This window comes from Miniopterus natalensis, chromosome 21, assembly GCF_054644295.1.
Source record: "Miniopterus natalensis isolate mMinNat1 chromosome 21, mMinNat1.hap1, whole genome shotgun sequence".
Lineage (NCBI taxonomy): Eukaryota > Metazoa > Chordata > Mammalia > Chiroptera > Miniopteridae > Miniopterus > Miniopterus natalensis.
The window spans coordinates 20090318-20105530 of NC_142101.1; the positions used below are offsets into that span (position 1 = coordinate 20090318).

General features: G+C 57.2%; 2 protein-coding genes across 3 annotated transcripts; one reads left to right on the forward strand and one right to left on the reverse strand.

Annotated features, from left to right (window-relative positions):
- The first annotated feature begins 330 nt into the window (after nucleotides 1-330).
- Nucleotides 331-4929, forward strand: LOC107535971 (alpha-1,3-mannosyl-glycoprotein 4-beta-N-acetylglucosaminyltransferase-like protein MGAT4E). Its single transcript, XM_087828852.1, has 4 exons — nucleotides 331-1528; nucleotides 2176-2310; nucleotides 2649-2763; nucleotides 3515-4929. Exons 2-4 carry the CDS (start codon nucleotides 2200-2202, stop codon nucleotides 4633-4635), a joined length of 1347 nt encoding a protein of 448 aa, XP_087684978.1. The 5' UTR covers nucleotides 331-1528; nucleotides 2176-2199; the 3' UTR covers nucleotides 4636-4929.
- Nucleotides 4930-10111: 5182 nt separating this feature from the next.
- On the reverse strand, nucleotides 10112-13892 carry RABIF (RAB interacting factor). Of its 2 annotated transcripts, none has more exons than XM_087829009.1 (2): nucleotides 13767-13892; nucleotides 10112-12523 (listed from the first exon to the last, which is right to left on the reverse strand). In XM_087829009.1, the coding sequence occupies exons 1-2, from the start codon at nucleotides 13890-13892 to the stop codon at nucleotides 12278-12280; spliced, it is 372 nt and encodes a 123-aa protein (XP_087685135.1). In that variant the 3' UTR covers nucleotides 10112-12277. The 2 variants fall into 2 exon arrangements, with proteins under 2 accessions (XP_087685135.1, XP_087685134.1); XM_087829008.1 differs by having other exon boundaries at nucleotides 13692-13892.
- Between the last annotated feature and the right edge of the window lie 1321 nt (nucleotides 13893-15213).

Sequence of the window (15213 nt, forward strand, 5' to 3'; positions counted from 1 at the left end):
GCTGGTCTACAGAGACCCCGCGCCGGCCAGTAAACCGGGAGGTCGAGGTTTGATTCCTGGTCGGACACGCGCACAGGCTGTGGGCTCGATCCCCAGTCGGGGGCATGCAGGAGGCGGCCGATCGATGACTCTCTCAGCATTGATGTCTCTCTCACGCTCTGAAGTCAATAAAGACGTTTAAAAAAAAATAAAGACCATGCTTTCAAGGAGCTTTCTGGGTAGGGTTGAGAGAAATGGGGCAAAATTTGGAGAGAACGTGAATTCAGGGAGGGATGGATAGTGCAGAGGAGAGGAGGGTGACTGCGGGGGTGAAGGGGGGTGAGGGGTGGGAGGCGGCACCCCCCGCGGGGCCGAGGGCGTGGTGCGTGTGCTCAGAGCTCTGATCTTTTTTCCCTGGAAAGGCACTGGTGCTGCCCCTCCCCACGCATCACAGTGCACAGTGCCAGTCACTGAGCGTGCTCAGCTCCGTGAGCCCTGCCCCGGGCACCTGTGATGCCGGCAGGCGGGCGGTGCACAAGAGCAGCATCACAGAGGCCGCTCAGCTCAAGGGCGGAGACCGGGGCCTCCGAGTGCCTTCCAGGCCTCCCTGCCCAGGCACCTGCAGGCTGGTCCTCAGCACCAGCCTCCCGACCCCATCTCCCTCCCGCCTCTTCCCGAGGCCTGTGGAGGTCAGAGGGCTGAGTGGTGAGCTCCAGAGACAGGTAAAGGGACAGGAGGTGCCCACGGGGACGGCCGCGGGACAGCCACGCCGTGGTGGACGCCCGCAGCTGTGCCGTGCGCCGGGCACTCCTGTTCTGGAGCAGACAGTCCATTTCCTTTCCTTTCTTCTCTTGGTTACTTTTCATCTGAGCATATTTTTCCCGTTGGTTTTTAGAGAGAGTGGAAGGGAGGGAGGGGGAGGGAGGGAGAGAAACACCACCGGGAGAGACGCATGGATGGGCTGCCTCCTGCACCTGGGGCTGGGAACTGAACCTGCAACCCAGGCATGTGCTCTTGACCAGGAATTGAACCCGAGACCCTTCGGTGCGTCCGCCAGCCAGCGTGTGTGAGAGGCCTGTTTCTTTTACATAAAGTGGTTCGTATCTGAATCACCTCTGAGTAAAAGTCCCAGCTTAAGGAAACCAGGTAAGAAATGTTTAATCTGTGAAGCCCGAGGGACTGCTGATGTGTTTTTATATCAAAAAGCTAAGTGGTTAAGGGGGAGGAGACTGACCTCCCCCGAAACACTGAACTGGCGGGTCCACGAGAAGCGGAGATGAGAGGGTGCCGTAGCCTCGAGCACAGAAATTGCTGACTGCGATTTCTGTGTGTCCCACATGTGCCCGGTAAGAATCAAGAGCTGGTGACAAGCACGTGAAAGGCTCCCTCTGATCATTCAGAAAAGAGAAACACATTCTCTCCAGAGAAAAGACGGAGGAAAGCTCAGGGCTGCTGTGGGGCGGAGCCAGCCTGAACCCCCACAGCCCAGCCGCGCGGAGTCGACGGGGTCCTGCTCCAGTCAGGCCCCGTGAGCGAGGAGTGAACGAAGGTAACTACGAAAAAGCAGAGAGGCACCGAATGGCTTAGCAGCTAGCAGCCCTTCCAGTTCAGCTATTTTAATAAATAGTTTCACTTTTGTTTGGAAAAGCTGGGTGGTGCTGGTGACCATCTGTTTTCTAAGATAAACGGGCCTCAGCACCAAAGCCCAGCCAACGCTCACCATTCTGAGAGGGGAAAACTTTGGGAAAGTTAAAGCTACAATGCCCGGCGGGGGTGGCTCACTGGTCGACCCATGAATCAGGCGGCCACTGTTCGATTCTCCGTCCGGGCACACGCCCGGCTTTCGGGCTCGATGCCCAGGAGGCGGCTAATCGATGATTCTCTCTCGTCATTGATGTTTCTCTCTCTCTCCCTCTCCCTTCCTCTCTGAAATCAATAAAAACGTATTAAAAAAAAAAAGCTACAAAGAGAAGTCAGCTGAGAGAGGTCAGGACAGGTGACCTCCTCGTTTAGGCGGCGAGCAGGGCTGTGTCCTGCCAGGTCCCCAGCGCGGTGGAAAGGCAGGCTTGGGGAGTAATTAACAGATGCAGAGAGACTAGAGCCGGGTGGGTTGGGGGAAGGCCCTCAGGCCACAGGGGGAGCTGCGGGTTGGACGGGGTGGGCGTCCCCACTGTGCGCGTCCACTGTTGGCGACAGGAACAGAATCCCGGCCCGGACAGCATGCGGTGCCCCATCAGACATCGCTTCTTCACCTTCCTGGCCATCGGGCCCCTGTGGCTCTTCATCATTGTGAAAGTCCCCAAGGAGATTGAAAACGACCAGAATGTGGAGGTAGCAACCCCGCTCCCAGCGTGGGAACTGAGGCCGCAGGGTGGGAATGGTGTGGACAGGCCGGTTCTCATCCGCTCACCTGAGAGCAGGAAGCTCCCAAGGGCGTGGTGATGGACCTGGGCCCGTTGGCCCACAGAGAAGCTGCATCCCCACCCCCCGTCCCCCCCACCCCGTATTTGCTAAGGTAAGAAAGACAGCAAATACTGCTTGAGCTGGTGGTCAGACGTCCTGAGGATGTGCTGGGCTCACCTGGGGAGAGTGACCCCTCCCCTCTTCTTCCCCTAGGGAAGCTCCTGGGAAGCCACCAGGGCTGAACCTTGTTCTTTTCCTGAAAGGAGACGCGTGGTTTGATGCCCCAGGACAGTTACAGCAGGAGGAAGGACCCACGACCGTCGGACGACTGGGAAGACCTCACCTTCAAATACATGAAGAAAAGTCAGCAAAGAAGAAAGAGTGAGTTCCAGGGAGGGGAAGGGGGTCCCCAGGGGAGGCAGGGACATCCGGAGAAGGAAGGTAGCGGGAAGGAAAGAAGGGAGGGGCGTGGGAAAGGCAGGCTGTGCCCGAGTCTCCGAATCTGGCAGACCCTCCCCACCAAGACCTCACATCAGGGACACGGAAGGCGGGGAATCACTGGTTAGGGAACATCGGGGCTAGAACGGGCCTTGGTCACAGGGCCCAGTGGATCGGCTGCCTCCTGCACCCCCCACTGGGGACCAAGCCCGCAACCCGGGCATGTGCCCCGACTGGGGATCGAACCCGTGACCTCCCAGGGTTGACACTCAACCACTGAGCCACACTGGCTGCGCAGAAGTGCTCTTACTAATACATCTTCAAAGGAGAGCTTTGGGAAGACGAACTGGGTGAAAACAAAACGCTACTATTGGTGGAGCACGTGGACTGTGTGCCGTAAAGTTCCGGCTCGGAGCGGCCTCGGAGGGACCCTCGGACTCAGCAGCCCAGGCCTAGCTCTTTGCAGGGGCCCCGGCTCTGCACTCCCACTTAGCTTCCGGACGAGGCAGGTGTTGCTGGGATAGGGACCACACTCTGAGTAGCAAGGACTTGAACGTCCCCTCCACCAACAGACAGAACTGATGGAAAAGGGGGGGGGGGGAGAGGAGGCCCCGAGGGCATCCCCACCCTAACCCCCTTAACCACCCTCACTGCCGGCAGGCACTGACCGCCGTCCCTGTGCTACCTCCCCTAGCGTGGCTGGCGGTGGGCATCTCCTTCGTGCCAGGGGAGGGCCAGAAAAACCTCTTGCACACACTGGCCTCCCTGTTCCGCGCCTCCTCCAAGGGGGAGCAGAAGCACCTCACGGTGCTGGTCCACCTGGCGGACTCTGACTTCACCAGGCTCAGAAAAACCGTCGAACAGATTGCAGGCCTCTTCAGCCCACAGATCTTGGCAGGAAAGCTGGTCCTGATCCACACTCCCTCGGACGCCTACCCCACCGCGGGCGAATTCAGAGACGAGGCCGACGGCGGGAACTTCTACTCCAAGCAGAACGTGGACCACGCCTTCCTCATGAGCGTTGCCGCGAAGCTCTCCGACTACTTCCTGCTGCTGGACCACCACGTCTTCTGTGCCCCTGGCTTCATCACCCACATCCGTCGGAAGGTGGAAGCCATGGGCTCCCACCCATGGGTGCTGCTGGAGTTCTCGAACTTGGGCTTGCTGGGCAAGCTCTTCCGCAGCAGGGACCTCCCACTGCTGGCCCACTTCCTCCTCTTGTTCTCCAGGAACAAGCCCCTCGACAGGCTGATCCCTCATTTCCGCACCCTCCTGGCCCAGAAGAGCCCCCTCCTGTGCAGGCCCTTCCTCTTCTACCATCGGCTCTCCTACTACACCGTCCACCACAGCCACAAGGCCAGGGCAGCTTGGAGCAAGGACCCCTTTATTCCCGACAACCCGCCTGGCGCCGTTTTCACGGACATGCAGGTGTTCGACGTCCATTTCCCCTGGGAGGCCTACACTCTGGACGAGTCTTTCTTCTGGACCTACAACGCTAGTGCAGGGAGCCACCTGACGGTCATCCTGAACCACCCGGCGAACCTGAGCCGCGTGCAGGTGCTGACAGGCACCGTCATGGAGGGAAAGTTCGCCCTGGAGAAGGGGCGGGTGGAGCTGGGCTACGAGCCCCAGGGGGTGCCCCAGTACTGCAGCAGCTACTCCGCGCTGGGCGGCCTCCTGCAGGGGCAGCTGGACCAGGAGCTGGGTGTGGAGGGAGGCATGGGGCACGAGGTGAGCTGCGTGAAGCTGGTGGTGGCTGCTGATCAGGCGGGCGGGCTCCTGGTCAGGCACATTTACCTCTGGGAGCAAAGCTAGAGAGGCCTGGAAGCGGCTCCGAGCTGAAGGTGAATCGGTGAGGGCACAAAAAATTAAAACCTGGACGCCGTTTCCTTCTGGCCTGAGTGTCGGGATGAGGGAAGGGGGTCAGCGGGAGAAGACCCGACTGAGATCCTGGTCCCGTAGAGATGGCAGGAGACCGGCCCCTTCCCCCGAGAGCCCAAACAGTATGTTTTTCTGGGGCAGTGATGGCTTAGCCCGGCCTGGGGAAAGGCCTCGGTCACTCCCGGAATCTGTCGGTTCTCGGGACGCTGAGCTCAGCCCGGCTACAGGGTGCCGTGCGGTCACGTGGTCGGAGGCGTGGGGTCCCGCGGTCAAAGGGGTGAATGGGGAAAGTGTGGGGCGTCCCTGGAGTTGACGCCACAAGAAGCCAAGAAAGGGACTCTCATTCGAGTCACACTCTCTGAAGCTCAGGAAAGTAGCGGGTGGACCAATAGCCATAAAATTAGCCCCTTAACTCGAGCCTCCAGCTGTGTCCTCATGGCAGTCGGATAGAAATAGCGAAAACCCGAAGCGTCTCCCACCCCAGCCTCCTTCACTCTGCAGCGCACGGCACTGACGGGCTCCCGTCTCCAAACGCCTCTTCCTGCCCCGACCGTTGTCCTTTCATAAGCTATTTGAGTGCCTACTACGTGCCAGGAACACAAAGAGCCCCTGTTGGCACTATTTTTAAATTGATTTTGGGGGGACAGCATGCCACTTCCTGAGAGGAGGCGAGAGGATAGTTTTCAGCCAGCGGCCCTGGAACAGCCCAGCACCCACATGCAGAGGGGGAAACCTGTGGCCGAAGTGGGTTGTAGCTGGGGGAAGGGGTGACGGGTCCCCGAGGGGTACGGGGCTTCTTTGGGGGGTAAGGAAAATGTTCTCAAATTGATGGTGGCAACGGCACAACTCTGAATAGACGAAAAACCATTGAATTGTATACAGTACTTTCAAAAAGAGTGAATTTTACTGTCTGAATTATGTCCCAATAAACGGTTTCTCCAAAAAGCTGTAGAAGCAGAGGGTTCGGGCGATGTCGTCGGCAACAGGGATCGTGGACGTTTAAGCCGGACAGTGAAGGCCCCTGAGCTTCGGCTGTTTCACTGTCCTCTCAAGCTCAACGTGTCTAAAACCAAACCCTTCGGCTCGTCCCCCTTCCAGACCTGTCCCTGGCAGTGGCTACCTTACCTACGTAAACGCAAGATCCTAAAGCAGTGCTTTCAAAGACCGGGCCTGTGAACCACGCACATCCCACCCCCTTGACCCGCTTGTTGAAAATGCTGTGGCCAAATCCTGCTCGTCTACAGTTAAAGCGATTTCCTGGTTTCACATCCACCGGAGGCTCACGTCCACACCTCCACGGTGACCTCTGAGAGCCCGGCAGCACTAGGCGTCAACCCCAGGCGTTCGCGGGGCCCCACCGGAGGTGGGGAGGAGGCAAAGCGGGACCACAAGCCCCCACCCCCTCTGTTCTCCCAGCTGCCTCGCCGGTCCAGCTGTCTCCCACGCTGACCTCCTTCCCTCCCCAGGCGCCTGCCACACCCGTCAGCAAAGGCAGGTGTTTCATGTCCTCCAGCATCGCCTTTTAGGGGAATGGCGTTTGGGTCTCTTGGTAGCCAGTTCCTGCCCAGCTTCGGCCAGGGGTGGGGATGGGGCGTGGACAGGGTCTGGCTGCCCCATTGAGACTGGGGCCTTGACCCCCCACTCCAGGGAGCTGGGAGACGACCACACCCGCCCGGAGCCCAAGGCTGAGGCCCCTGCCTCCCTCAGGCCCCACTGCCAACCCTCTTCTGTCCAGGTTTCTCATTTTTCAAACCTGCACTGAGTCCCCACGAGTGTGGAGCACCCGGGGCGAGGGTCTCAGTGCAAACTCCGTCTCCTCCAGGAGGCCTCTGCGGGGAGCGCCCTCTGTTGGCCCGTAGTGAGGTTCAGGGAGCGCCCGCCCCTCACTGCCCAGGGTGGCTCTGGGCTGGCACAGCCCCAGAAGCTCCAGGGGTAATGCACACTCTGCCCACCCCCCTCCTGAGCCCCTCCCTCCTGTCCAGGAGCTTCAGGGGGCCCAGGCAGGTAGGACAAGCTTAGGCAGGTTGTCCCCACCCCAGGTGGGTGGGGGAAGGACGGATTTTCCCACCCAAAGGCCTCCGGGCAGCCTCTCCTCCACCCGCAGTTGGTGGCAGAGGCCGTCCCAGCTCACAGCCAAGGCTGGGAGCCCCCCCCCATCACATTCTGTTTCTTTGTCCCGTCTGTCCTTGGGAAGGAAGAACGAGCCTCGTGGTGAAATGGGAAGTCGGGTGGCAGGGACACAGGGTCACCGACATTCATCACCATCCCATGAACCTTAACTCCCCGACCCGAGGTCACGGGCGATCACCACCTCTCTGTCCACAGCTGGGCACAGCAGCTCCCGCTTCCTGCCCCCCACTCAGGATGCTGTTGTGACTGAAACTCAGACACAGGCCCTGACCCCGCCTCGTCCGTCAGCAGGACCTCTCGTTTGGGTCAGGATGTCCCTGTTCTGTGCGTTTTTACCCGTGTCCGCCACTCTGCCTTCACTTTGGCCCAGCAGAAGGGAGCCAGCTGGCTCTGAGCGGTTAGGCTGTGCCCACCGCCTCTTCCTTCCCGGTCAGCCACTGTCCGCCCCGAGGAGATTGTCGGCCAGTTCCTGGGCTTAATTCACATTTCTACTCACATTATACTACGACTGGTCCACGTACCTTCCTCTCCTAACCATTCCTTCCCTTCCAGGCTCGACGGCAGGAGGCTTCCTGCCCCATGTGTCCGGGACCCCTGGGCAGTGGTCCTGTCGAGGGTCGAGGGCCCTGGTGTTGCCAGGGATGCTGCCCGATGAACTGACCATTTTAGACTCTCTAGGCCCTCCAGGGGGCCTGGTGGGTTCTCTCCCCCACGAGATGCTCCTTCTCAGAAGATGGAAACTCTCTAGCAGCGTCTAGCCCTCCTTCCCACTCGTGCGAGTGAATAAAAGATGAATTTCTCTACGTCAGGTAAAAAATAGAAGCAAGGGATTCCTGCTTCCCCCCGTCGCTGCCGGATGTGATGCGAGAGCTGAGCACCAACCTCCCCCCACCCCCGCCTCCATCCATAGGGCAGAGACGAAAAACCTGGCCTTAAAGGGCAGCTCGGCAGCCGCAAGGAGGTCCTGGCACGAGCTGGGGGGGGCAGAGGCAGGGCAGTAACGACAGGGCTCCAGCCAGAGCCAGATGGAAGGGGAGGCTGGAGCCACAGCGACCGTGACCTGCCTGTGGGGAGGGGAGTCGTGGACGACTTTGGACTCTGCCTGGGACCACATGGGGTCTGTCCCATGCTTTGTAGGATGTTAAGCAGCCTCCCTGGTCTCCACTGCTTTTCTGGTTTGGGGCCCGGAGAGAACGTAGTGGCAGCTGTGAGTTTATGCAAATGTTTAGCTTGTTCCACCCACTGGCACCTGACCCTCCCTAGGTGGTATCTCCTGGGAAAACAGGACCGAGAAGTTCAGCTCCTGGTTTCGGGGGTGAAGATACCAGCAGAGCCGGCTGGACACGCTAAACAGACAGGCACAGAGCCTCAAAAATGCACCGGGCAGGTTTTCCTAACCTTCCCTTCCTACTGAGCCTTAACTCCATCTCGAACCCAAGCCCTCTGGGTCCCAAAGGAACCTGGAGGCTGAGAGTCTGCCGTGAACAGCTCTGCAGACAAAGATTCTAAAGAAGAAAGTCAACAGCCCTAACGGGGCCTCTGAGGAATTAAGACAAACAGATAATACAAGCCGAGGGCCTTGTCTTCCTGGGGCTGTGAGGACCGAGGAACGGGGGGAGACGCCAGGCTGGAGACAGGCCTCCGCACTCAGAGCTGCACTGATGGCGCAAGATGGGAGACAGAGACCACAGCCCCTGTTCAGCGCAGGCGGCTGCCTGGTAGGGGTCTGAGTCCAGGGGCCAGGGCACCATCCTCTCACAAGCCCCTCCCTGGGATCCATCCAGCGGGACTCGCCGATGCTGGGATCAGTTTTCAGGTTAACGCTAACAACTAGTCCCCTCGTGACATTTCCAGGCAGCCCCGAGGCTCACCGGTGCTTAAAACAAACAGAGATTCACCCTGAGTTGTGTGCCAGCATCCACTGTCTGAAAATCAGAGCAGGCAGGTCCAGGACCAGCCGGGCCCACCCTCCAGCTGGCGGCTGGGCAAGCTCTGTGGGTCTCGCCAGGGAGCATAAGAAGTACAGACTTTCTTACCTAAGAGGCTCAGGAGGATCTTTAGAAGTTATTTCGGACGCTCGTAGCCCCAGACTGAAGACCCTGTTCTTCAGAATCCTGGCTCTGGGACCCTGGGACTGCGAGGCGTCAGGGCAGAGTCCAGAGAGGGAAGCCAGCCTCTACTGCCCTCTGCTGGCCGCCAGGAGGGCGGACAGGCAAAGTGCCGCGTTGCTCCTTGACACTGAAATTGAGACTTTGTCTGGGACGCTCCTGCGGCAGGTTTCACCAGAACTTCCACAAGGCTTCCTTCCGCTCAGTGAAGCGGGCCGGGGATCCGGGGCACAGTGCACAGGAGGCTCTCACATCGATGCTTCTCTCTTTCCCTTTCCCTTCCTCTCTCTCTAGTTTAATCAATAAACTATTACTAAAAAACAAAACAAAAAACATTCTTACCTCGCAGGCTCCTGAGCCTCAGTCACTCTGATGCTGGCCTGAGTGGATTTGGCCTGGAAGCTGCCCCATAGACGTTGTTTCTTAATGTCTCAGTCATGTTGCATAAGGTTTTGCGACCTCACAAATCAGTTAATTTCTAGCTTCCAGCTTTTAGTTCCCTCCTCAGCTGTGTCTAATCGCCTGTTAAAATCTTCCACTGAATTCTTCATTCTGATTATTGAATTTTTTAAATTCCAGAGTTGACTTGTGTTTTTACAGTCCAGGTACCTACCGAAGTTACCAAACTTGTGTATCAGTTTGAACATAGTAAGCAATTATTTTAAAGTCTGAGAGCTCCAGTATCTCCAGCTTCTTTGGGGAATGTTTCCACTGTCCCATTTCCTACTCTGGTTCACCCTTACTTATTCCTGGGGTGCAAAGGACAGAGGGCCTCTCCCCAAAGTAAGGGATAGTCAGCAGGTCTATCACCCCTTGACAGGCCCTGTCCCTACTTCTGTAGATTGGTTGCCTCCCACACACACCCTGATCAGGGCTGGGGATCAAACCTGCAACCCAGGTGCGTGCCTTTGACCGGGAATCGTACCTGAGACCCTTCAGTGTGTGGGCCAATGCTCTAACCACTGAGCCACACAGGCCAGGGCAGGAATGTAGCTTTCTACCTGCCTTTATTGTGTCAGGGGGACGAAACGATGACATTCTCATTTTATCATGGACACTAAGTGATTAATGAATGAGTTGACAGACCTCAAAATAAACCTTAAGTTTCAGGTTTCAGCTCTCCTCTGCATTTTCAAGTTATATAGTCTTCCCAAGGACACACAGGAATCTAATTTCCATCGTTTAAATGCCTTTATTTTTTTCTAATCAAACTGAAAAGGCAGGGTAATAACTTGATATTTTTGGCTACTGGACAACGTTTGGCAATTCTCAAAAGAATAAATAGAAAATTACCAGTAAGTATATAAAAACTTTCATTAGAAAGAACATAAATGCAAATCAAAACAATGTGATACTATTTTTTTGTATTAAAGTGGCAAAATATTCTTCTTTTGGGGGGAGGAAGAGAGAAACATCGATTTGTTGCTCCACTTACTGATGCATCATTGGTTGATTCTTGTGTGTGCCCTGACTGGAGGTTGAACCTGCAACTGTGGCATATCGGGGTGACAACTGAGCTACCCAGCTGGGGTCAAATATTCTTCTAACAGATACCCAGTGTCAGAACAGTTCAGAGGAGCGAGTCTGTCTTTCCCTGGAGGGTAAATTGTGAGCATGTGCACACCCTGCAATTCCACTTTTTTGTGCCCAAAGGTTTAACTACAAGGTTGCATGTTGTCACACTGTTTATAAGGAACTGGAGACAATGTAATAGTGGACTGTTTAAATAAATACAGAAATACAAGGGCATACTAAAAACAATGGTGTACTTGGGGAATCTACAGACAGAAGTCAGTATGCTGTTAAATGGAAAACACAAGTTATAAAAGAGTACAGTCTGGGCTCCTATTTGTTCTAAAAACCATACATGAACATATTTCTGATTAAAAAAGGAGAGTCAAAGCCTAATTTTAGAAAATGCTTTGCCGGGTTTGGCTGTGCTAGGAGGGGCCCTTCGCCCCTAGAGGCATCTACTTGGTTTTGTTCCTTCTGACCTGAGTGGATAATTCTCACAGTTGTTTTTCTGCAAATGCCATAATCATGGACACTGGACCGCTTTTCTGGAAAACAGTTCTCTCATTTCTGCCAGAGCTCACCAAGGCTTTGGCCGGGGAAGGAGAAAGTAGGCTGGTTGCAAAGCTGTGCCCGAGGCCCACACTCGCATGTTAGCTGGGGAGCTCTTAGAGTATAAACTCTGGGGAGGAGGGGGCTACGGACTGCAGGGCGGCAGGTCTAGCTAATCCTCACTGCAATGCCAGGTCTCCTGGACCCGAGAGGTGGGGTGATGGCAGAATACCTGAATCTGGTTACACAGACTCCTGCTGGGGTGAGTCAGTCATTTCAGAAGAGAAATAACAGAACTGGGAGTCCTACTGTGAGGTTAGTTCACTAACATCGCACTATAAGAGCCACCCCACAGCGGGTTGGAGAGTTTGTATTCTGGGTTGGTGTACAGACTCCCAATGACCCAAAACTCTGTGAGAAGCCAGCCTAGCAGGTTCAGTAAATGACATTACCCATTAAGGAAGTCTTTCCTGAGAACAAAGGAAGCGTTAACCTGTCCAGAAAAGACAAACCTACAGACTCCTGTGTAATATGGCAAAGGCATACTCCCCCATACCACACATCTTCCACTGGGGTTCTGAGAGACCCCGGGAAAACAGCCCCGGCTGTGCTTTCCTTGGGGCAGCTCCTGATGGGGTTGAAAATCTGATTCTCAACCTACAGGCTGTAACCTCACCAGGGTTTGAAGGGAAGAGAGGCCACATTCACTTTCACAACTAGAGTAGAGGCTCTCCCACCTGGTATTGGAGGTGTGTCCGCAGTGTTTCTGATCAGAAGTTTAAATAGTAAAGCTTGTAAAGGATAGATATACTCTTACTGTAAAGTTAGCCACACAACAAAGTGCTCTCAGACACCCGTGTGCTTCCTTGACCGAGAGAGAGAGGTGGAACTTTGACTACCAGCACATGAGCATCCTTTATCATGTGTCACCATGGCTAACAGGTGGATGAAGCTCTTTCAGAGCAGGAAGCAAGAAAGCCCCTGGGTAAGACAGCCCAGCAGAACACAGGAATGAGAAATGTGTGGAAGTGTCCCAATGTCCTAAATGGGGGAAAAGGAGCTTAGGAAATGTTGTGATGCTAAGTGAACTAGGCGAGAGGCATGCACGCGAGGCCCTAAGGAAGCAGGATTAGCCTCTGCAGGTCTGGCTGGACATATGATACTCGCAATTAGGACAGAGAAGCAGCAGGAGAACCGTTACACCAGGTTAAATACCAGTTCTTGTGAGGAGCAGCTCTGATACCTGAGGGTGGAGCTGAGCCCCCTCCCCTCAGTTACTCATGGGAAACCCGTTCCAAGGCCACATAGAAACTGTTCTTGTCATCGAGGCAATGCCAGCCGATTGGTCCAATTTCACAGTCTGCGCAGACCAGAAACTTGATGTTGCCCACGTCCTTGGTGAAGCCCACATTCTCGAAGATGAACATGTCTTCCACCAGCCAGTGCTCCTGTAGGAGGTCGCCATCGGGGCTGCTGCCATCTGCCAGAGCTGGCTTCTTTCTCATGGAGGGAAGGAAGAGCTGCAGTGGGATAACACAAAGAATGTCATGCTGAGCCGCCCCGTCACACCAGCACCCCACTCACTGTGGACTTTACACGGTGCCCTCACATACAAAACACGCAGTCCCATCAGGTTACAGACTAGGATGTGGCTGCTCCTGTTGCCTGCGTTCCGTGCCCTGATTCTTAAGATACACAAAAGAGGAACTCTGACCAGCTGTGGTGGTAACTGGTCTTCACTGCTATCCTGACCTTGGGCTTCAAGACCCCCACATGCTCCTAATCTCCCCCAAGCTCGCAGTACTCCAGCCACACCGGCCTTCCTGCCTTCCTTGGACAGGGCAAGTCTGCTCTGCCCTCAGGTCTTGGCAAGGCCAGCTCCTTCTGATATTCAGCTCAAAAGTAACCTCCTCAGGAGATCTTCCCTAACCAAAATGCCCACTGTATTTTTATTTTTAAAAACTTATTTATATGGGGGAAAGAGAGAGATCGATCAGTGCCTCCTGCACGTGCTGTGACCAGGAATCGAACCCACAACCTTTTGGTGTATGGGATGATGCTCCAATCAACTGAGCACACCGGCCAGGGCGAAAATACATTCTTACTGTAGGAAATTCTTGCTACAAGCTTGCTGCAGTGTAAATGAGAATAAAAGCTGTTACAATGGGGAGTAAACTTCTGTTAACTTGCGTCTAATTTCCTCCTTCCTATGAGCACTTGTGGTTTTAAAACATGTCCACAAATCTGTGAGGATGCTTCCACCCAGAGGTGGAGCGCACGCCTGTCCCCTAGAGCCTGGGCAGGCCCTGCGGTGCCTCGGGGACAGCGCCCTGGCGGCGACACGCGCTCTGGGAGCCGCCGGTCAGGCGTCCGAGTCCTCCGCCCGCGGGCGGACGCGGGGGAGGCCGAGCCCCGGAGATGAGCCGCGACCGCCGTTCAGGGCAGACCCCGAGGGGCGCAGGTGGACGCGGCCTCCTGTCCAGCGGCAGCGGCAGCGGCGTCGGGGAGCGGCAGGTGCGGGAGCCCCGCGTCTCGGGCCCGCTGCGCCCCGTGCGCCCCGCTCTGCGCCGAGGGCGGACCCGGGGAGAGCCGGGGGCACTAACTTCGTCCTTCCCGGCGGCAGGTCTACCAACACTTCCCCACTTCCTCTCGGGTGACGGCGGAAGGAGCGGCACTAAGGTCGGTGACTTGGCGGAAACAGACCGGCCCCGGCCCGAGGCTGCGGCCCCCGGGCCCCTCCGACCCGCGCGCCCGGCCGCCTACCTGCCGGCGGGAGAAGAGCGCCGTCCCCGGCTGCAGCACCCGCGAGCCGCAGCGCCGGCACAGCACCGCCTTCCGGTTCCGGCCCTCGGCCGACACCAGCTCGCTCGGCGGCGCCGCGGGCTCCATACCGCCGCCGCCCCGGCTCGGGGCCTGGACCGCGCAGGCGCCGCTCGGCTCGGCCTCGTCCCACTGCGCCGGCGCGGCTTCGCGGAGGGCGGAGCGGACAGCCGCTCCTTCCTGCGCAGGCGCCGGCTGCCCGCGCCGACGCTGCTGCGCACGCGCAGGCACTCCCCGCGGCCCCGAGCGGCGGCGTCCGCCGGCTTTGTGACTGCACCGGTCCCCGCGCGGGGCCGGTCCCCTTGCTGCTCAGTCTTTGAGGTTGACCGTAGCTCCCTCGTTTCCTGAGATTTGAATTCAGTGCCAGGAGTGCGAGGGCACGTTCCTGGAGGCGACAGAAGGGACTGGGGCTTCTGCAGGAGGCTGCGTCGGGGACACGCACCCCTTTGCTGCGGGAGCTAAGGGCCGGCCGGTCAGTTCTAACCAATGACCACTCACCGCACGGAATGGACGTGCGTTAGAACTGAGCGCCTGGATCGGTGCCACCTCCCTGTGCGCCGTCGCTCGTCCCCAGGATAAAAGGGCGCAGTGACGGGGGTCCGGGTGAGCGGCGACTCCCCGGGGGCGCAGGCCCAGGCATGGCTGTCACCAGGTTCTCAGTTCCAGAGCCACAGCCATCGGGTCCTGAACCCGGGAGCGCACTGGGTCAGGCCACCTGTCTACCCACCACCCACCTGCATTTCCTCTTCTCTGGACTCCACGCTCAGGGAGCACTCCTGTAATGTGCCACCCCCCCAGCACTGAGCACTCCTGTAATGTGCCACCCCCCCAGCACTGAGCACTCCTGTAATGTGCCACCCCCCCAGCACTGAGCACTCCTGTAATGTGCCACCCCCCCAGCACTGAGCACTCCTGTAATGTGCCACCCCCCCAGCACTGAGCACTCCTGTAATGTGCCACCCCCCCAGCACTGAGCACTCCTGTAATGTGCCACCCCCCCAGCACTGAGCACTCCTGTAATGTGCCACCCCCCCAGCACTGAGCACTCCTGTAATGTGCCACCCCCCCAGCACTGAGCACTCCTGTAATGTGCCACCCCCCAGCACTGAGCACTCCTGTAATGTGCCACCCCCCCAGCACTGAGCACTCCTGTAATGTGCCACCCCCCCAGCACTGAGCACTCCTGTAATGTGCCACCCCCCCCAGCACTGAGCACTCCTGTAATGTGCCACCCCCCCAGCACTGAGCACTCCTGTAATGTGCCACCCCCCCAGCACTGAGCACTCCTGTAATGTGCCACCCCCCCAGCACTGAGCACTCCTGTAATATGCTAACCACCCTGAGCACTGAGCACTCCTGTAATATGCTAACCCCTCCAGATCCGATGCCT